Source organism: Nothobranchius furzeri, chromosome 9 (genome assembly GCF_043380555.1).
Source record: "Nothobranchius furzeri strain GRZ-AD chromosome 9, NfurGRZ-RIMD1, whole genome shotgun sequence".
Lineage (NCBI taxonomy): Eukaryota > Metazoa > Chordata > Actinopteri > Cyprinodontiformes > Nothobranchiidae > Nothobranchius > Nothobranchius furzeri.
The window spans coordinates 76,249,794-76,272,423 of NC_091749.1; the positions used below are offsets into that span (position 1 = coordinate 76,249,794).

A 22,630-nucleotide genomic window follows, 5' to 3' on the forward strand; every position below is an offset into this window, starting at 1 on the left:
TCTTGTAGAATAATATAACTGAAGCTTTTTCACTGGACCTCACATACATCTTTTGCTCGGTGAGAAAGAGAACCAGTGTTAACTGTGAAACCTTTAGAATTACTGTTTTCTCTTTAAAGCTTTAGATGAAATTTGCAGTGCAAAGTGTTTCTGTGTGAAAGTGTAAAAAGTTTTTCCTCATGTCTTTGTTTTAAAACCTACGGCATGGATCTTATAGTTTTTATTATTGTGGTGAGGAATTCTGGAGTTTTCCTTAGGGGGTCTCTCTCTCTCTCTCTGTTCCTGTTTCAGCTTGTCCTGTTTCCTAGAAAACAAAGTCTGGTTTCTCTGAAATCCTCCCTGAGTCATAACGCCTCCGCTCTGTGTTGGATTAGGGTTCCTGTGGCAGCAGGCTGCTGCGTTCATTACAAATGTTGGTCGTATGATTCTAGTCCGACCACGGTTTCAGTTACCACAGATATTTTACATTAGTATCAACATTTATAAATGACTCAAACACATTCTATAAAGGTTTTGAACTCGAGTAGATTTTTATCACTGCTTCTCAGACATAACCACAGCATTTCACACCATGGTCAACACTAAATGTTTATGTTTATGTATTTAGCAGACACTTTTGTCCAAAGCGACTTAAAAGTGATAATCGGCATGTTGCCCTTGAGTCTAACAACAACAATAACAACAACAACAACTTGGCATCAATCATGGAAAGGAGGGAACAAAGGAGTGGACAGTGGAGAGGGGGGAGGGGTGCAGGGAGGGTGCTAGTTAAGAAGATGCTCTCTGGAGAGCAGGGTCTTCAGGAGTTTCTTGAAAATAGAAAAGGAAGATGGTCTGGGAGAGCAGGGAGAGGGAGCAGGGGCTTGGAGAGGGAGCATGCGCATGCGCTGACGGCCCGATCACCGGACACACGGCGGCGTCTTGAAGCAGATGGCAGCTTGTTAATCAACTTCCACAAACAATTAAGACAGATTTTCGCCTAATTTACTCACTGACAACGCAAAAAAATTAACAAATCTGGTAAATATAACTCACTCAACCTGGAGGTAAGAGGAGAAAATCTGGAAAATTTGCAAACATATATTGACGAGGTTTTTGAGTTTTTTGTCATGGGACCGAAGAAAGCAGCAGCAGCTGAGGCGGAAACGCCGTTGACCAAGAGGAGCCGTCCCCGGGACTCGCCCGAGGCCTCATCTCCCCACAAGGATGTCTTAGATCTACTACAGTCCATAGATAAACGGCTTCTGGGATTTGAGGGACGACTCCACCTGCTTGAGGTGCTTCACAAGGAGTTCCAGGACCTCCGAACATCTCTGGAGTTTAGCCAGGAGCAGGTGGAGCGGCTCGCGGCTGAGAACGCGTCTCTGCGGGAATCGGTTTCCTCCTTAACTGCAGGATTAGATCGGATCTCCCAGGACAATAAAGCTCTAAAGGAGACGGTTCTGGATCTCCAATCACGCAGCATGAGAGATAACCTGGTGTTCGCAGGCCTCCCAGAGCAGACCGGAGGAGAAGCGGAGGATTGTGAACAAACCATCAAGAACTTTCTCCACACTCACATGAAGATACCTGAGGAAACGGTGAGGAACATCACCTTTCATCGGGTACATCGCCTTGGAGCCAGGAGAACAGACAGCAGAAGACCTCGTCCCATCGTGGCTAAATTTGAGCACTTTAAGCAGAAAGATCTTGTTAAAAGCCGCGGGAGAGAGCTTAAAGTAAAGACTACAGCGTAAACGACCAGTTTCCTAAAGAAATTCTGGATCGCCGCCGAGTTCTCTTCCCGCTGCGCAAGAAGTTTATCCAAGATGGGAAGCGGGCTGTGATCTCCGTGGATAAACTGTTTGTTGACGGTAAGATCTACAAAGAACGAGGAGTAACAGACTGGCTTTATTAGACGAACTTCAGGTACAAATTTATTATTATTAAAAGCACTTGAACATGTCAGGATTAATAGCTGCTAGATCCGTTTAGAAATGTTCACCTATTCCCTCACCACCTCACACCCACAACACTTTTTCTTTTCTTTCTTCTTTTTTTCTCTTTTAAACCTTTATCATTCCTTTCTTTCCCTTTTTTTAATCTGCTTCTGGATTTTTACATCTGCATGGCACAATTTTTTTTTCCCTTTGCACACTGCAGCACACAACTTGCGCGGGCACACACACACACACACACACCCCACACACACACACACACACACACACACACACACACACACACACACACACACACGCACACATATACACACATACACACACACACACACACACACAGACTCCATACGCAGTCTCACACACACACACACACACACACACACACACACACACACACACACACACACAGATTCCATACGCAGTCACACAGATAAGTAGCCTATGGCGTTTCATTGCACAATCAAAACACTGTTGGGCTTGTCTTGTTGTTGTTGTTGTTGTTGTTGTTGTTGTTGTTATTATTATTATTATTACTACTATTGTTTTTTTATTATATATTTTACGTTATCATCATCAGCATTAATATTTTTATATTAAAGTTGTTTTTTTTATTATTGTTTTTTTACTACTATTATTATATTTAATGTTGCAAATGATAATAATGATTATAACAACACCCTTATTATTATTATTTACTATAAGATTAATGTATGCGTTTAATTACTTATCTTATCTCATACACATGAAGGCGTCATATTATAGCTACTCACACACACATCTATGGGTGCACTAAGGTTTGTTTCATGGAACGTACATGGGGCTGGCTCTAGAGAGAAGAGATTAAAAATTTTTGATCAGTTAAAGAGAGTGCAAGCAGACGTAATATTGTTACAAGAGACTCATAGATCTGCCACATCTGCAGATGAACTTAAAACACCTGAGTTTCCCAGCATGTTCTCTGCCTGCTATAACTCTAGGCAAAGAGGTGTAGCTATTTTAATACACAAAAACATAAATTTCACAGTATTGGACACAGTTTCTGATCCAGAGGGTAGATTTATAATGTTAAAAATATCTATACAGAACCAGCGCTTATGTATCGTCAGCATATACTGTCCAAATATTGATGACCCTCCATTCTTTCATAATTTTTTCTCTGTACTCTCCGAACACTTGGACTGTCCACTTATACTTGGAGGTGATTTTAATTTTTGGATGAATTCCTTAACAGACTGGCTCAGTACAGCTGGGACTCAGCGCAATTGGCAATCCACTAACATAGTTAAACAGTACATGAGTGATTATGGGCTTTGTGATGCATGGCGATCTCTTCATCCTAACCGTAGAGAATATACTTTTTTTTCGCACGTCCATGACTCTCATTCACGTTTGGATTATTTTCTAGTCAGCAGCTCATTGTTGGCTGACATTTCAGACACTGAGATACACCCCATAGCTGTCAGCGACCATGCTCCGGTTTCTTTAACTCTGGTAAATAAAAAGACAATCCCACCAAGCAAAAACTGGAGGTTTAATACATCACTGCTTAAAGACGAAAGTTTTATAGAATTTTTTAAAAAGGAGTGGGCTTTATATTTAGAACATAATGACCTGCCTGGAACATCAGCATCTATTCTTTGGGAGGCAGGAAAGGCACTGATGAGAGGTAAAATAATCTCTTTCTCATCACATAAGAAAAAAACAGAAAACAAACGTATTCAGGAGTTAGAAGGAATCATCAAGTCTTTAGAGGCGTCCACAGAAGAAGAGTCAATGAGCAAATTACGTAAAGCTAAATTAGAACTTCATGGAATTATTGACAAAAAGACACAATTTTTAGCACAAAGACTACGAATAGAAAACTTTGAACATAGTAATAAATCAGGTAAATTCTTAGCTAGCCAATTAAAAATAAATAAAGAGAAAACTACCATATCTGCTGTTAAAGACTCAACCGGGAATATAGTATATGATCCTGAAAGAATAAACAACACCTTCAGAGACTTTTACCAAACTTTGTACTCACCACAGATAAACCCATCAGATAATGAGATCAATGAGTTCCTTGACAGGATAACACTTCCTAAATTATCAGACAGCCAAGTTACAGTCCTGGACTCGCCACTAACATCAGCGGAGCTCCAGGAAGCCCTTAAATCCATGACTAATAGGAAAGCTCCAGGTCCAGACGGGTTCCCAGTAGAATTCTACAAAGAATTCTGGATCATTCTGGCTCCAACATTTTTCAGAATGGTGAGGGAAATCGAAGAGAGCGGCAGATTACAGCCAAACATGAATTCAGCCAATATTAGTCTCTTGTTAAAACCAGGCAAAGACCCGGCATTTCCTACCAGCTATCGCCCAATTTCTCTTATTAATGTTGATCTCAAAATAATTTGTAAAGCCCTGGCCAAAAGATTAGAGAAGGTAACCCCCTTCATAATACACCCTGACCAAACTGGTTTCATTAAGGGTAGACAGTCATCCACAAACTCACGTAGATTACTTAATTTGATAGATTTCTCTTACAGTAGAAACATAGAAACTAGTATATTATCTCTAGATGCAGAAAAAGCTTTTGATAGAGTTAACTGGAAGTTCTTATTTGCAACTTTACATAAATTTGGGTTTGGGAACTTCTTCATAAACTGGCTACAAACATTATACAGTTCACCAACAGCACGTGTCAGGACGAACGACCAAATATCAGCTAGCTTCTGTCTTCAGAGGGGGACCAGGCAGGGATGCCCACTCTCCCCCTCACTATTTGCTATCTTTATTGAACCACTAGCAGCAGCAATTAGGCAAACAACAGATATTAAAGGGATAAAGTGTAAGAAAATAGAACATAAGATCAGTCTTTATGCAGATGATGTTTTACTCTTTCTCCAGAATTCTCAATCCTCTCTCTCCCAAGCAATAGAACTGATGAACTCTTTTTCCAGAGTTTCAGATTACTCTATAAACTGGTTAAAATCCACAGTTCTACCAATTAATTTCTCATTTGTCAATTTGCTTAATACACAATTGGAGTCAGGGAATATCACATACCTGGGAATTAATATCTCTCCCAAGTTAGCAGATCTAACCAAACTAAATTACATCCCACTTTTAAGGAAAGTGGAAGATGATCTTGCAAGATGGAAATGCTTACCAATATCACTCATGGGGAGAGTTGCTACAATTAAAATGATGGTCTTACCTAGAATAAATTACTTATTCTCAATGATCCCAAACAAACCTCCAGCTGACTGGTTTAAATCTCTGGACTCCTCAATTACTAAATTCCTTTGGCAGGATAAACCCCCACGAATTAGCTTAAAAACGCTTCAGAAGACCAAAGACAGAGGAGGACTGGATTTACCCAACTTTTATTATTATTTCTTAGCCAACAGGCTGCAATATATACCAAGATGGTTGCAAGATAACCCATTAGACGAGTCCTGGTTAGATATAGAACAGACACTTTGCAATACGATAGAGCTTTCAGACTTACCATTTATTAGCTCAAGCATAAGAAGACATGAAAGCTTCAAAAGTATTAGTATCAGCACCTCTCTGACAGCATGGTGGGAGTATCTTAAAATGACAGAGTCTTCACTAGTACCATGCAGACGCACACCTATCTGGAACAATCCTGACATTTTGCAAAACAACAAAATGATGAACCTTCCGGACTGGAAAAATAAAGGAATCCTATACCTGGAACACATATATGAAAGATTGGACTTCATCCCATTTAATCAAATAGTCTCCCAATTTGGAATGGATAAGAATAGCTTTTTAGAATATCACCAAATTAAATCTGTAGTCAAACAAAAATTTAAGCTCAATAAAATAGAATTACAAACACCACCAAGGGTATTAGACTTTTATAATCTCAAACCCCCCAAACTACTGTCTAAAGTATATAAGACACTGTCCAAAATAGACGATAAAATTGCAATCCCTATTGAAAAATGGGAGGTGGATCTATCAGTTAGCTTTGACCAGGACTTCTGGTCCCAAACTTGTTTAAAAACTTTTAAAATGATCAGACAGCCCAATTTACAATTAATTCAGTACAAAATTCTACACAGAGTACACTATACAGGTCATCGGATGTTCAGGATGGGGTTTGTGTCGTCTGACACCTGTACACACTGCACAAACAACATTCCTGACAATTACATTCATGCACTGTGGTCCTGCCCACCTGTCCAGGAATTTTGGGGTAGAGTATGTGAGGATCTGTCAAAATGTCTGAAATGTCATATCCCAACTTCCCCCTCTCTTTGTGTACTGGGGAAGCTGGACGATGTCCCGATTGCAACATCTTTGGTTCACGTGGTTCTGACTGCCATATGCATCGCTAAGAAAACTATCCTCTTGAATTGGAAAAATAGAGAAAGTCTCTGCATTAACCAGTATAGAAATCTTTTGTTAGATCATATTGCACTTGATATAGCCTCTGCTTCCACTTCAGATGAATCTCTCTGGGCTCCTTTGATCGGTTCCATCACATAGCGAGGGTGGGGGGCCGTTGATGTTGTCCTGCGGGATGGTGTGGGTGGGGGGGTGTGGGGTCTGAGTTTGGAGTATCCGGATGTTCCCTGGAGGTGGGTTCACTGGGGGTGTCTGGGACTGGGGGCCGTTGCCCCCCTCTGGAGGTGCTTGGGTCGCCTCGGGGGGTGGAATGCTGGCGGTTGTGAGTGGGGCCCCTTGGGGATCTTGGCGGCGGCCATGGGTCACTGCCTGGCGGCTGCAATGCCCCTGGGCGGGTCTGGGTGGGGGCCTGGGGGCTCGGGGTTTGGGGGTGGCCGGCCCCGTGTGGGGATCTGTGCGGGGCCTTGGGGGTCGGGTCCTGACATGTATGCTGCCGGGAAGAAGGCAGGGACATCCAGCAGTGCCTGGCCCGGGTTCGGGGGCCTCAGGTAGACCTTGGCTCCTCTGCCGTTCCATCACAGGGGAGGGGGAGGTCCAGGAGGGGGAGGACCCAACCTTACCTGGATGTCCAATGTCGTATATATTCTGGAAGTTGTGCAAATGCAGGGGTGGGCATAGATATTCTGCTGGGGTGGGGCTGGGTTGGTGCCCTCGGACTCCGTGAGGCTCTGTAATGCTGCTGCTTTGGGCCCTGGCAGGATGGGCTGGGGTCTCCATGCCCTGGGTGGCAGTTTGACAACAGAGGTGCCTATTGGGGCCAGTAGGGGAGCTGGCTCCCTGGAGGGCTAAGCCCAACCAGCCATTCCTCCCCATCCCCGCATATTTCTCTCCTCCTGCTCCCTCACATCATCACACAAACATACACATAGGACCTTGGGGGGTAGGCAAGTCAGGGAGTGCGGGTATGGACCCCATTTCCGCATTCCTGAGGAAACCTGCCCCCCAATTTTATTTGCACCTTATACACTTCCACTGACGACATTCCACTCAAACAGACACTTAGGGCCTTGGGAGTGAGCACATTCAACGGCATTTGGCAGGGGGATATTTCAGCCTCCTCCCGAGTGCCGGTGCCCACTTCCAATTTTAAACCGCACTTAGACACTGATGGCTGAAGGGGTAAGTGGGGTGGTGCAGTGGCATCAGCTGGCATATGCTGGACGATGCCTGCACTGCCCACTCGCCACAGCCATGGAATACACCTCATGATCACACAACACTATATTGGAGCAGGCGGAGGGAGACTAGGGGTCTTAGCCACCTCTGTTGTTGCTAGGCTTCCTGGGGCTGGAGGCTAGGAGGGAGATCTGGCCGTCTGGTTGGGGTCTGGGGTGGTGGGTTGCTGTGCTCAGCGTTGGGCGGGGGAGCCTGCTCATCAGCACCCCAGCAGAAAGGGTCAGACTCTGGTTACCGGTGATGGTTGTACCCAATGTGCAGCAGTACTGGGACCAGAGTGAATAGGGTGTGTATGGGGAGCATGAGTGGGTGTCCGGCGTGCATTTTTGTAAGTCTTGGGTTGTATGTGCATGTGTGAGCATGAGGGAGGGAGTGTGTGACTGTGTTTGTGTATGATTGTATATGTCAGGTGGGGCCTTTGGGTCCTCCCCTCTCCTGGAACTTCTCTTGATGATATAGATCTCTGTCCCCCCTCCCCCTGCTACACCTGGTGTGGGGGCTTGTGCCTTAGTCTGCCTGAGTGTTCGTGGCAACCGGGTCTGAGGGTTTAAGATTTTGGCATGTGCCTGTTAGATCCCGGTGGCTGCCTGGTGGGGTCTGGGTCCCTGGGGCTCTGCTGGGTCCCCGGCGGGGGTGGTCGCCCCTGGGTCCCGGGTCGCTGGGTCCCGGGCTCGGCCGGCTAGGGGGTGGGAGGCTGCGGGCGGGCCTGTGGGCTTGCCGCTGATGTCTCCAGGGACTCTGCCGGCTGCTGGTTGTGGCCCCCCGGGACGATCCTCTGTGCCTCTCGAGGGGGGCGGGGGCCTTCCTGGTTGCAGTCTCCTTGGGGTTCCTGCGTTCTGGGCAGCGCCTGGATCTCTGGGACTTGGAGCTCCCCCCGTCTCCTGCGCATCTTTGGGGGGCGGATCTGTGGTCCCTCACACTCTCTGTTGGGCGCTCCTATAGAAAAACCTTAAATAAACAAGCGCGTGTACACACACAGGTGCTCACACGGTGCTCTCAAAAGTATGGGCTTGGGCACGTTAAACACAGGTCTTAAGACTATGGTGGGCACTTAATGCGTTGTGATTTATTATTGTGATTCTTCAGTTAAGCAATGTTGATTATATATATATAATTCTTATTTTCATCAAGTTGACGCAGTGATAGGTAGATCTTGTTGTATTGTTGTTGTGTCCCTTTTTTGTGTCCCTTTGTTGTTTTTTTTAATCTCTTTTTCTGCAGGTCTAGAAGCAGACTCTTGTTCATTTTTGTTTATTTTTGTGGAACCCCCCCCCCCTCTCTCTCCCCACCTTTTCTTTTCCTTTCTCTTTCACCTCTGTCTCCGTGTCTGGTCGGAATTACAAAGCATTCAACAACAATAACAATAAAGTTTTAAGTATCAGGCGTGACATTAAAAGCAAACGCTTTGATGCTCCACCTGAGAATAAATCTGTAAGGCTTGTCACCAGCATTCAGACATCAATTCTGCTTGCTTCACAGCCAGACAGGACACGGTAAAAAAAAAAAAAAAAAAAAAAAAAAAAAAAAAAAGGAAAATAGAAAAGGAAGCTGCTGTTCTGGTAGTGCTTGGAAGGTCATTCCACATTTGTGGAACGATGCATGAGAAGAGTCTGGATTGTCCTGAGCGTGGTGTCGGCACTGCTAGCCGACCATCCTGTCGGCTAGCAGTGTGTGTGATAGGTGGAGGACAGTTTGATAATTGTCCAGAGACAATGTGGTCGTCCGGTGGAAATGACGGATAAAGCTGGGCGTTGTCTGCATAGCAGTGGTAGGAGAAGCCATGTGATTGAATGATCTCACCCAGTGAGGTGGTGTATATGGCAAAGAGAAGAGGTCCTAGTATAGAGCCCTGGGGGACTCCTGTGGCAAGATGGTGCACGGTAGAGGATTGTCCAAGCCAAGATACAGTGAATGATCGTCATGTGAGGTACGATTTAAACCAGGTATGTACTTTATCTGTGATGTCCATGCTAGAGAGTGTGGACAAAAGGAAACCATGGTTTACCGTGTCACATGCAGCCGATAAGTCGAGCAGGGTAAGCACTGAAGATTTGGCAGTCGCTCTAGCTTCTTTTAAGGATTCAGTCACTGCTAACAGAGCAGTTTCAGTGCAGTGGCCCTTTTTGAACCCAGACTGGTAAGGGTCAAGCAGACAGTTTTGTGAGAGGTATTCTGTGATCTGCTTGAAAGCCACCCTTTCAATGATTTTGGACAGAAAAGGGAGGAGAGAGATAGGTCGGTAGTTCTCCACATGATTTGGAGGAAGAGATGTTTTTTTAGCAGCGGTTTAACCTGAGCATGCTTGAGAGAGGCGGGAAATGTACCGGATGTCAGTGAAGCGTTGATCACATGTGTGACTGCTGTGGCTACTGTAGGAGCAATAGCTTGGAGCAGCTTAGTCGGAATGGGGTCCAGTGGGCATGTAGTAGGGCGGCTGCACGTGAGAAGCTTGGACACACAGTTCTCAGTGAGAGGGGAAAGAGAGGAAAATGAAGCAGCAGGGCTTGAGATGGTTGGGCTAGAAGGGGTTTGTGGTAGCGAATGTTCAGGAGTGGCCAGCTGAATAACGCTGGGGACACACCGGTCGCGGAAGCGCCGAGAAGCGAATCGCTCACGAAATTCGGCCGCTGCTCGCCGCTCCTCAGTTCAGATCAGACGCGCCCCAGTCGAGGCGCGCCTCGGCTCAGCTGTAGTTTTTCTTTTAAACACTTGGTTTCCTCCATTTCCTCTCTGCCTTTTCTCAGCTTTCTTCCTTTACGTTTGTGTGTGTGTGTGTGTGTGTTTCTGCCAGTTGAATCTCTTAGAACCCGCTCCAATTCTGCAGCTGTATGCAGTTTCTTCTGAAATGGGTACGTAAATAACCATGTTTTTCGGGGGTCGTACAGCTCCTTGTGTTTCCTAACTTCCATAATTAATTTAAAGTCATCCATCTTAACTGCTTGCCTTAGACTTTCTGCCTCTCTGTCCTGTTTGCTCCGGTGAAAAGACACCCAAAACCACACTCCCCCCTTCACGTGGTCACACACGCACACAAGTTCGATGTGTGTACGTGTTCGTGTGGTTTTTCTGCAGTGTCTGTTTACGAACACATTTGACTGTTGCAGAATTTTATTTTGAAATGCTTTATTTTGTTAACTTTACCAGCCTGCCTCTTATGTCAAGGTTTGACTTCCTGCCAGAATTGACGCGATTCATCCGCGGCTCGCGAAAAAAATAGAGCCGACGCCGAAATGATCGCTGCATGGCGCGGGCTGGAGCGCCGGCACGAGGCGATTCGCGGCGCTTCGGCGGCCCATGTGGTCTATAGAATAGCTTAACAAGGGCGCCGAATGAAGGCGGTCCCATTTTCGCGGCGCTTCCGTGGCCAGTGTGTCCCCGGCGTTAACTGTTTGCTTATAGCTGCCACTTTGTCAGTGAAGAATGAGGCAAAGGTGTCAGCTGATAGATTGTTGGTAGGAGGTGGAGACGGAGGGTTGAGCAGCGTTTTGAATGTTGAAAATAGTTTCTGAGAGTCGGTAGAGCTGAGAATTTTGTCAGTGTAGAAAGCTTTCTTTGCATCAGTGATGCTGGCAGAGAATGAGGACAGTAATTCATGAAATTTCAGTTGATCACCAGGATCTTTTGTTTTGCGCCATTTCCGTTCCGCTGCTCTAAGATTGGTGCGTAGAGACCGAAGGGCATCATTTAGCCAAGGGTGCGACTGAGAGGATCTAGCTGGTCTAGTGGCTAAAGGGCACAAATCCAGAGTTCATTGTGCTGCTGCAGGATTCAAAATCCACTCGGTAAAACATTTTATAGCAGTGTGATAAACACTGGCTGATTTTATTGTGTTTTGTTTTTTGTAGTGGTCTTCCTGATGGAGTGGAGACTGACATCATCGCAACCATCAAGAAAACCTTTAACTTCAGCCAGAGCGATGCCATCCATCTGTTCCAGACTCTGATGGAATGCATGAAGAGTAAAGAACTGGTAAAATCAGAGGCTTTTTAATCACATCTGGGCTGTTTACATGTTAAATTTACTCTTTAATTCCCTTTAGTTCTGCAGTAAAGGCAACATTTTCAATAGTCTCAAACTGATTCAACTACAAGTGCGTAAAAACCAAAAGAGGGATACGGGGCTCTCCCCTGTCCTATTCACTGTTCACACCTTTGATTTTACTTCCCACACCAGCAGCCGTCATCTCTGGAAGTTCTCCTGTGACTTTGCCAGAATCCGCTGCAGATCTGAGGGGAACAATCTGAAGTACATCTGGGATTTTTGGCCCATTTACACTACCATACCATACCATACCATACCATAGCAAGTTTATTTGTATAGCCCATTTAAACACGGCATGAGAGCTGACCAAAGTGCTGAACAACAGCACACAATAAAAACAATCAAAAATTAAAACTAAATCCATTAAAATCGAGTAATTCAAATCGAAAAGAAAAGGAGAAAGAGAATAAGTTAGACTGAATTAAACGCCAAAGAATAAAAGTGAGTTTTTAAATGAGACTTAAAAAGGGAAAGAAAGGAAGAAAGTCTGATCAGGAGGGGCGAGTGGTTCCAGAGCTTTGGTGCACAAACTGAAAAGGCGCGCTCCCCGCGGGATTTACAGCAGGAGCTAGGGACATGGAGGAGGTGCTGGTCGGCTGATCTGAGGGATCTTGTAGGGACATAAGGATGAATGAGCTCAGACAAGTAGCCAGGTGCAAAGTTATTGAGGGATTTAAACACAAAAACCAGGATCTTAAACTCTATCTGGACATGGATGGGGAGCCAATGGAGATTTTCCAAAACCGGTGTGATGTATTCTCATTGCATGGTGCCAGTCAGGAATCGAGCTGCTGCATTCTGCACTAGCTGAAGTCGAGCGAGAGTGGAGGAGGAGATACCATTGAGCACTGAGTTAGAGTAGTCGAGACGGGAGGTAATGAAGGCATGGACAACTGAATGGAGATGACACCTTTTTAAAATGGGCTTAACTTTAGTGAGACGCCTCAGGTGGTAAAAACAGGTCTTAACTACCTGGTTTACATGAATGTCCATTTTTAATTTAGCATCCATCACAACCCCTAAGTTTGTGGCCCGGGTTTTCAACCCACTTGTGATAAAAGGAAGGGTCAGCTGGGGGCTTTGAGAAGTCTTAGGGCTGAAATTGATAGCCTCTGTCTTGGCATCGTTCAGCAGGAGAACGTTTTCAGACAGCCAGCTCTTCACATCATTGCAGCATTCAACAAGGGGCGGTAAGGAGTCATTAGGCTTCACAGAGGCATATAATTGGCAATCGTCTGCATATAAATGGTAGTCAATGTGGTGTTTTTTTTAAATGTCACCAAGGGGCAAAATATATAAATTAAATTACTACCGTCAGCTCTGTCTGACTTTGGTAGATTCATTGCATTTACATTGGCCTTGTTCAAGCTAAGCCAACCCAACACACCCACCTAAGGACTGATTAGCCAGCTGAAGTTACATTACTCTCATACCTACTAGTGGGAGCGTCTGGTTGGCATGGGTAGAATCAGTCAGCTGCAACTTTGCATGTGTGCAATTATTACAATCTGGGTGCTGTGATGCAAACATCCTTTCTAACTGAAGCTCGGATCAGGCGATCTGGCCACAGCAGAACAAGAACTACCATCTGCTATAAGTGCTCTTGGATGGAAGAGCCCATGGCAGCACCGCTGCTCAGCGAAAGTAGGAAGCTTTGTGCTTCATGTCAAAGTCTCCAAAAATAAAACACAGCTCACGTCTGCTTATTTTATTTTATTTTTTTACTAACTTGAGGCGCTTGCGGAGGACACAGCGGTCTTCTTTGCACCTCTTCAACAGAGCCCACTCATGTCTGCATTCCTGGGAAGGCTGTGTAAACACAACCTGGCCACACAGGGGTGGGCTGTCCCCACTTGGCCATTTGTAAAACTGTTGAGAGCTTAACTCACTAAAGTTGTCATTTGCATTTTTTTTTTTTTTTTACTGGGCGGGCGTCGGAACGAGCCCCAGCACCGTGAGAACAAACAAATCTTCATCCGTGTACGTCACACATCACTTGATCAGGAAGCAGAAAATCCATGTATTAGGAGATCATTTTGGGCCGCTGCTGTGAACAAAGTGAGGCACGAACCTTAAAAGCTTCTGCCGCTCACAATTTGACAACTGATAACAAAAGAATGGATAAAGCTAGAAACTTGCTCCCTCTTCCTGATAAGAAGTGAGTCTACTCTTAAGCTACGTTCACACTGCTGGCCTTGATGCTCAATTCCGGTTTTTGAGTAAATTTTTTTGCATGGCTGTTCACACTACGACTGAAATGCGACATCAAACTCTCTCCAGCGTGAACGCCTCACGGCCTCAAAGTGACCAGCATGCGCAGAAGACGAGAAGTCACTCTCTTTGAAGTGGTACCAGGAGTGGCGGAGTTGTGATGTGAAAACCTTCACTGACAGTTCATCCACAAGATCAGGATCACACCTGTCAATTTGTTTGTTTTGGGCTGGAAACTGTTTTAAAAACTTTAAACAATTTTACTCCTTATTCCTCCATCTTCTTGAATCATTATTCACCAGTTTTAAGTTCATTCACGGATAGCCCCCGCTCTCACGGTAACCTCCACCCTTCACTTCACGGAGACAAAGACCGGTGAGACACTTCACTTCAGCAGCACCTCCCGCTCCCGTTATCATGCTCTTTTGTATTTTTAATTCCAAAACTTGACAGGATTTCCAGATAGACTCCTGAATCCTTCTGTCAGAACTTCTCCTCAGGAACACACGGGCGTCGGAATGAGTCCCAGCACCTTGAGAACAACAATAATAACAACAACTTGACATCAGTCATGGAGAGGAGGGAACAAGGAGTGGACGGTAGAGAGGGGGGACGGGTGCAGGGAGGGTGCTAGTTAAGAAGATGCTCTCTGAATAGCAGGGTCTTCAGGAGTTTCTTGAAAATTGAAAAGGAAGCTGCAGTTCTGGTAGTGCTTGGAAGGTCATTCCACATTTGTGGAACGATGCATGAGAAGAGTCTGGATTGTCCTGAGCGTGGTGTAGACACTGCTAGCCGACCATCCTGTGATGACCGGAGCGGCCGGGCCGAGACGTAAGCCTTTGCAAGAGGATTCAGGTAGATGGGAGCCGTACCGTCTTGGACAGCATAGTTGGCATTTAAAAAAACAGCAAAATATAACAGCAACATCCCAAAACAAGAAAGAGCAGCAATGGCTACACTGGCCAAAATCTAAGATATCATCATCCTACCAGCTGTCAAGGGAAGAACTACAGTAATAATGGACACATTCAAATACAAACAACATATGGGACAAATGTTAAGACAAAAACATACAAACCATTGTAGCAATTAATGCATATTAATTATGACCAATAAGATGTGATATTCCATACAAATATGAAATATCAACCTGATTGATCTTTGAATGTTTAATCAGAAGATTCTAGGGTTCGTTGCTTATTCAAGGACCCTAAACACACTTGAGAGTTGGTTATTGATAAAAACCTCATCAGACACCAGTATGCAGGCTTACGATACCCTTGTATGAGTTGCTCCCTGCGGTCCGGAGGGTTGCGGTCAGAGTGGTGAGGTCACCGGACATCAAAACTATGATACTCAGAGATTAGTAGCTTTCTCTGAGTTCAGCTTCCCCAGCCATGAGATGCAAGCTAGGGTCTGCAGATTAGGTGTGAAGTAGCTCTGAAAAGAGGTGTTGTGTCTGTAGTCACTTGCAGCGTCGCAGAAAGGTTTTGACTTAAGGTCAAAGGAGATTGTTTCAAAAGAGGCATCTTTCCCGATTTGGCCGAATCGGGGCTCGGCTGGAAACTGAATTAATCGGGAAATAAATCCTGTTTTAATAAACTCATTATTTATCATTTCTGGCGTATTCTGGCAAATCAGAATGTGCCATGTCTGGAAGGCATTACCAAAACATTCCTCAGAAAGCCACGCCTTCCTTCAGATACAAAATTCTTAATCTTAATATGTATCTTATTGTAATGTGTATGATTATGATTAACTTGTTAAATCAAACACATAGTGATTTGTGATATAAATGGATCGTTGTAAGAACAATATTCATTTCTAATTCATTGATCTAAGCACAGATTATTCAAATATTTCATCTAAACATCTTGTTCATTCATCACATATGATTATTGTAAGCTTATGAGTTGTAAAGGTATGGCATCTTCACTTGTTCAGGGTGAAGATTGTTGATGTCTAGCATTCATGCAGAAAGTGTAGGACCTTGGGAGAGAATGTTTGTTTGAATGTTTTGTCTTCATGGATTGTCAACACGCGCTGAACAGAATCTTCTGGTTCTGGAAGGCCAAATAGAAAATGGATTTATGCTGTGGACGAAAGATTATGTTGATCAATATATAGGTGAAAATCGACCCTTTTGGACGTTACACAATTAAAAAAAGACCCTACAGAAAAAACAAAAAAGAACATGAAAAAAAAATCTTAACCGTTAGTGGAAAAAGGAAAATTTACAGAAAACATGTACCAACTATGGATGCCGATGGCAAACATTCTACCAAGATTATATGGAACACCCAAGATACATAAACGGGACACTCCACTGAGTTGACAGCATAGGTACACCCACATACAAAATAGCAAAAGAAATGAGCAGAATCACCAGTCTGCTATTAGGCAATACAGACCAACACTGTCAAGTCCTGCACTCTTTTGTGCCTTCCCACTTGAGAGGGATAAACATCCACCCAGAGTTAAGGAACTGGATTTCACTCAGAGACTGAAACGATGCTTTACTTTTGCTTTTATGTTTATTTTTCAGCATGTCAGCTCGGATCAGGTCAGGTGAAAAACCTTCAAGCAAGCAAACATATACCCTTAAATTAGTTTTGCATAGTTTTACATCATTATTTTTAGCATAAACTTTATACAGCATTAACAAACACCATATAATAATCAGTAATATCAATAATACATCTACTATTGAAATCTAATCACAGAACCCAAAAATGGACAAACCATTTTGGGAGCAGATGTATCACCATATGAAATATTAAGAAACCCACCACAAACAATTTGCCACAAGCATTTTCTGATTCTATAAATAAAGAAACAGAGTAATTATCTCACTACTTGGCAAATAACCACAATGTTATGGTGAAACCAAACAAATCCCCCAGAATCTCAATTGTTTGGGCCATGCCTAGGCAAACAATCAGGTCAACAGTTTCTTATTTAACTAGCAGCAAAGTCCATACACAACCAGCACATGTTATAAATGTATCTTACCGGCGGTCTATCATTGTACCAGTGGCGAAGAAAAAAGCAACGAAAGAACTAAATGATTTCCGTTGGTTGCTCTAACATCAGTCGTTATGAAATGTTTTGAAAGACAGATTAAATCCATGATAGCTGAAAGGGTTCGTGGTGGGACTGACCCTCTGTAGTTTGCATATTAGGAGTGCAAGGGGGATGAGGATGCTACAGTGACTCTGTTTAACCTGCTACTCAAACACCTGGAAGGAAAGAAAACACACGCTAGGCTTGCTTTTATAGACTTTTCATCAGCGTTTAACACAGTCCACCTATACATCTTGGCACGGAAACTCTTGACCATTTTAGGATTGGATCCCAGCTTGGTCAAGTGGATTTTAGAATTTTTAACATGTTGGCTTCAAGCAGTCATGCCATACCAAGATTTTTGTTATTAGAGAATAACAGAAGATGTTTTCAAAAGAAGTTAAAGCTTTTTTTTTGTTTGTTTACACAACAGTAAATTTTGCACAGTGAATTGTAAATGTGACTGATATGACAGCTTCTATAATTTTTGTTTATTATGGATGTGATGTGATGTGATTTTTGATTCTGGGATAGTTATTTATTGCTCTGTGTAAACTCCATTTTCACTTTCACTTATTTAGATTTTTCATGAATGCTGAAGTGTGTGGTAAATTACTGGTATATTATTATTGCAATTGAGCTGGTATGATTATAATGAGCTCCTGGAGTTTGTTGTTGTTGGGTGTGTGTGTGTGTGTGTGGGGGGGGGGGGGTGTTTTGTAAAATATTTCTAATGAAATTGAAAGAGACCTCAGGAAGAATAGCTCCACGCTATGGTGGAAGCTAATGAGGTTCTTAATAAATAAAATAAAAAGTAAAAATAAATAAAATAATTGGGATTTTATCAGATCATTAGTCATCTATAGGGTCCCCACAAGGCTGTGCACTCTAAAAATTCTTGTACTTTTTTTACACAAATGACTGCATAAGCAAATTTGATAACAGGCATCTTATTAAATTAGCTGATTATACAGTTATGGCCAGTTTGTTGATGAAATGAGAAACTCAACATGGCCCTGTTATTGGCTATGTTGTTGAGTGGTGTGAGGAGCATCATCTCATACTGATCAGAAGAAAAACAAAAGACATGGTGATAGATTTTAGGATTACCCATGACCCGGCTAGCCCTCTAATAATCCAGGGATCCACCATCAAAAGAGTAAATAATTACAAGTACCTGGGTACGATAATTGACAACAAACTCAGCTTTGACCAGCACATACCGGCAATCTGTTGGAAGGGTTTGTAAAGACTATTTCTTACGAGGGTTGAATCTTGTTGGTATGGATTGGACCCTGATGATTTTTTTCTACAGATCTTTTATTGAATCAGTTTTAACATTCTGCTTGATTGCCTGGTTTGGCAATTGGGGGGGGGGGGGCGGCACCAGGCCCCTTGATAAGGGCTGTTAGGTCTCTGTATGACAGGTGTGAGAATTTGAGCTGCATTGCTGGCAGTAAGTCGGGCTTTTTTTTGTGAGAGTTTGACTACACCAAGGCTGCCCTTTGTCACCGATTCTGTTCATAACTTTTGTGGACACGATTTCTAGGCACAGCCATGGTGCCGAGGGGTTCTGTTTTGGTGGCCAACGGGTCAGTGTTCTGCATTTTGCAGATATTGTCCTGTTGACTTCATCAGATAGTGATCTACAGCATTTGCTGGAAGGGTTTGCAGCCCAGTGTGAAGCAGCTGAGATGAGAATGAGCTCTCTGGGTCAGGATTGAGGTCCTACCCCAGGTGGAGGAGTTTAATTATCTCAGGGTCTTGGTCATGAGTGAGGGAACGTGGGAGCGTGAGATCGATAGGCGGATTAGTTCTGCGTCTGCAGTGATGCGGGTGTTGTACCAGTCTGCTGTGGTGAAGAAAGAGCTGAGCTGGACCTAGGGCTGCCACAAACGACTATTTTGATAGCCGACTAATCGCCAGGTTTGTTGACAATTAGTCGGCTAATCGTGGCAGCCCTAGCTGGAAGCCAAAGCTCTCCAAGTACTTGTTGATCTACGTTCCTACCCTCACCTATGGTCACGAGCTTTGGGTAGTGACAGAAAGAACACGATTGCGGATACAAGCAGCCGAAATTAGAGGAGCCATTTGATGTGGCATCTTTTTAGTCTCCTCCCAGGTGAGGTTTTCCGGACACTTCCAACAGGGAAGAGAGCTAAAGAAACACCCAGGACACATTGGTGGGACTGTCTTTCGGTTGTCCAAGGAACACTTTGAGATTCCCCTCAAGGAGGATGGATAGATAATAATAATAATGGGAGCTGTGCAGCTTTGGATTATTCTGACATATTGATAGATCAACCCTTCTCAGAGACCTAGTGGTGTGGAGGAGTGTCCGCCCAGGGACTGGGAGATCGGGGTTCAAATCCCGGTCGGGTCATGACCAAAGACTTTAAAAATGGGACCCGATACCTCTCTCCTTGACACTCATTTTTAAAGGGTTGGATTGGCGGTTAAACCACCACATAGTAACTGAGCATAGCCACAGCTGCAGCTCCCCACAAGGATGGGTCAAATGCGGAGATGAATTTCACCAGTGTGCGATGACTAATGGGACTTAAAAGCCAACGTGGCTCCCACGAAAGTACATTTATTGTATTTTTTAATGCATACTACTCATAACGGATATTTTAGTGCAACAGATACATTTCATATGAACTTTCTGCCTACAGCCTTGAGGAGTTTGGTGTACAGCTCTATAGCAGTCAGACATCTGGAACACATCTGTGGGAACCTGATTAACAGTGCGATCATGTTTCTTTGTAAACAGATCACAGTGTTTCACATCAGCTCTGAGGATCACCAGGACATCGATGTAGCCATCCTGAGAGCTTTACTCCAAGGTTTGTAACCACCTCTGCTCTAAGTTGACTTTTGTCCTTCAGCTTTTCTGTTTTAAATAAACTCAACACAAATGCAACTGCTGTCAATCTGCTGGTCCTGACTTTGGCCTGGGACTGGGTTGACATCATTTAGATGAAATATTTACAATGATTGGTGGTTGGGGTTTCTTTTCTTTTGATATGGATAGCCCCCTCCTGTTCTGAGATCACATGAACTTAGTTTCACATTTCTGAGCGTGTCTAAATTTTGTTTACAGAATATTTAGCTCTAAAAACATGTCAGACCGCCTCCCACAATTACTGATGTTTTGTCATCACTTGCTTTTCCAAGACATTTTTCTTGTCTAGCTCAGTTCCAGTTGATGCAGACAAAGCCAGAAATGTGTGCATTTAAATGATCAATAGTTAAGAGAAACCGCTTCACCTGCCCAGGTTGTTCCTGAGGTGCCCGCTCATGCATGTTGTTCAGCTGAAGGTGCAGCCATGTGTTCTCAGAAGACATTTAGTTTAAAAAGCGCTAAATAAAGTCCTTAGAAATATTTACTTAAATTTTCATTAGAATTAAAGAGAGTTCTGTCAGGACAGGAATTTACTCTGTTACAGTGATTGTAACTAACTGAGTTACTGCTCTAAAGCTTTACTGAACCCTTGATCCTGCTAACTTGTTTACCTGCTGGTGAGTGGACGTGCAGGTATCAGGACTGTTTTTGTTTCCCAGGGACAAATGGAACTGCCTTTGATCAGCTGGTTCTGACTTTGGCCTGGGACCGGGTCGACATTGCCAAGAATCACGTGTTTGTGTACGGACAGCAGCTCCTGGTATGCCCGTGTGTGTGTGTGTGTGTGTGTGTGTGTGTGTGTGTGTGTGTGTGTGTGTGTGTGTGTGTGTGTGCGTGTGCACGTGTGCGTGCATGCACCACCGCTTGCAGAGATGTTTACTTGGCATCAGATGAAACCCTTTAGCCCCACCCCTCTTGGCCTCTGTGGCCTGAGGGTCTGGGAGTCGTGGCCTGATGTCTTCCCAAACATTCCTATTTGCTGGTGTTTATTTAAAGCTGTAGGACTTCTGGCTCTTTTTTGGGTGACAGGATAGATATTTGTTTATTTAAAGTCTTCTTTATCATGTTTTTATTATAAATGGTAAATCTGCCTAATTTATGTGTGTGTGTGTGTGTGTGTGTGTGTGTGTGTGTGTTTAGGTGAGCTCTTTGGAGCAGGCCATGCTGGACGCTCTAGTAATGGACAGAGTGGACTTTGTGAAGCTGCTGATAGAGAACGGCGTTAGCATGCACCGTTTTCTGACCATCAGTCGGCTGGAAGAGCTGTACAACACGGTAACCCCGGTTTTACACTGAAAGCATCAGCGGCGCGGAACGGCAGCGAAACTTCACGGCTTCAAATAGAATCCATTAGAGTCTATGGAGTGTTTCAAACCAGCAGAGACGCGTGCCAGAAGCGCCACGCTGCTAAAGATAGGATCGGGTTATATTTTTGCCATGAGCCGCTTCTGGGAAGCAACAATTTCAGCAGTTAACATAGGGCTAGACAGGAAATCACACACATTTTCTGTGTAAAATCCCCAGTCATTTTCAAAATAAAAGTACTGCAGCGATACTATTTCATATATATGAAGCTTACGTGTGACCCAACGGCTTCTTTACTCACAGTATCGTTCCAGAAGTGCAGCCGTGTGTTTTCATGGCTTTAATCCTGGCAGTGGAGACGAACAACATCATATACGACATCAAACAGCGATTTCAAACGTGATTTCCTTCTTTTTGGCTTAATGGCGGAGTGCATAAACAAACTGTAACCTGAAGTCTTGAGGGATCGTGTAATCTCACAAGTCCAGTGACGAGCACAGCGAGGAAGCCATGCCGCTGCCAAGACTCTCCCGGTGTGAAAAGGACTGCTTAGACGTTTGCGAGTAAACCGTTTTGTTGCCGTTTCGCCCCGCCGATGCTTCCAGTGTGAAACTGTGGTAAGTCTCTGCTAGCAGCCAGCTGCAGCGGTAAAGAGAAGAAACGTGTGTTTAGCCTGGTCTTCTCTTCCAGAAACAACCTCCCAACAACCCAACTCTCCTTCACCTGGTTAGAGATGTGAAACAGGTAAGTGGTTATCTTTACACAATCACTTGGAAAAACTTCAATAATCTTCTAAGTGCTTGTTTGGGTGTTTTTCTTTTGTTGCAGAGTAATCTTCCCCCCAACTATAAAATCACTTTGATCGATATCGGCTTGGTTATCGAGTTCCTGATGGGTGGGACTTACAGGTGCAACTACACAAGGAAGCGCTTCAGAATCATTTACAACAATCTCCATGGCAACACCAGGGTAGGTGTTTGGACTCATTTTACTAACGAATGTCTTGAGTCTGCTAAATGTTTGCATGTTCTGCGTAGAGGTCGGCACGCCACACCGCCGGTCCCGGCTCACATCTGAGGAAGAGCCACGAGACTTTCAGCATGCAGGCTGATAAGAAGGAGAAGACGAGGCACAATCATTTCATTAAGACCGCACAGCCATACAAACCCAAGGTAAGCTCCTCAGACAGGGTGTAGAGCTTTAGTGGGCTTCCCACCATCACCCCTCTGTCCCCTCCCCAGCTGGAGAATCCCGCTGAGCAAACCAAGAAAAGAAGCAAAGAGGAGATTGTGGATATCGATGACCCAGAGACACGGCGCTTCGCTTACCCCTTCAATGAGCTGCTGGTGTGGGCGGTTCTCATGAAAAGGCAGAAGATGTCTCTGTTCTTCTGGCAGCACGGCGAGGAGAACATGGCCAAGGCGCTGGTGGCCTGTAAGCTGTGCCGCTCCATGAGCTATGAAGCCAAGAAGAGCGACGTGGTGGATGACACCTCTGAGGAGTTGAAAGAGTACTCCAAGTAAGGGTCATCTAATGAACTTTGACTTCTTCTGCATAGATATAAATG

At 44.2% G+C, this 22,630-nt stretch overlaps 1 protein-coding gene across 3 annotated transcripts in view; it reads left to right on the forward strand.

The window, feature by feature from the left end:
- trpm7 (transient receptor potential cation channel, subfamily M, member 7) overlaps positions 1 to 22,630 on the forward strand; it is a 103,516-nt gene that overhangs the window by 34,979 nt on the left and 45,907 nt on the right. For all 3 annotated transcript variants that reach the window (XM_070555205.1, XM_070555206.1, XM_070555207.1), the window contains 8 exons: positions 11,384 to 11,507; positions 19,627 to 19,699; positions 20,418 to 20,518; positions 20,899 to 21,033; positions 21,754 to 21,807; positions 21,892 to 22,032; positions 22,101 to 22,235; positions 22,305 to 22,582. In XM_070555205.1, the coding sequence (XP_070411306.1) occupies positions 11,384 to 11,507; positions 19,627 to 19,699; positions 20,418 to 20,518; positions 20,899 to 21,033; positions 21,754 to 21,807; positions 21,892 to 22,032; positions 22,101 to 22,235; positions 22,305 to 22,582 (1,041 nt within the window). The remainder of the gene's footprint in view (positions 1 to 11,383; positions 11,508 to 19,626; positions 19,700 to 20,417; positions 20,519 to 20,898; positions 21,034 to 21,753; positions 21,808 to 21,891; positions 22,033 to 22,100; positions 22,236 to 22,304; positions 22,583 to 22,630) is intronic.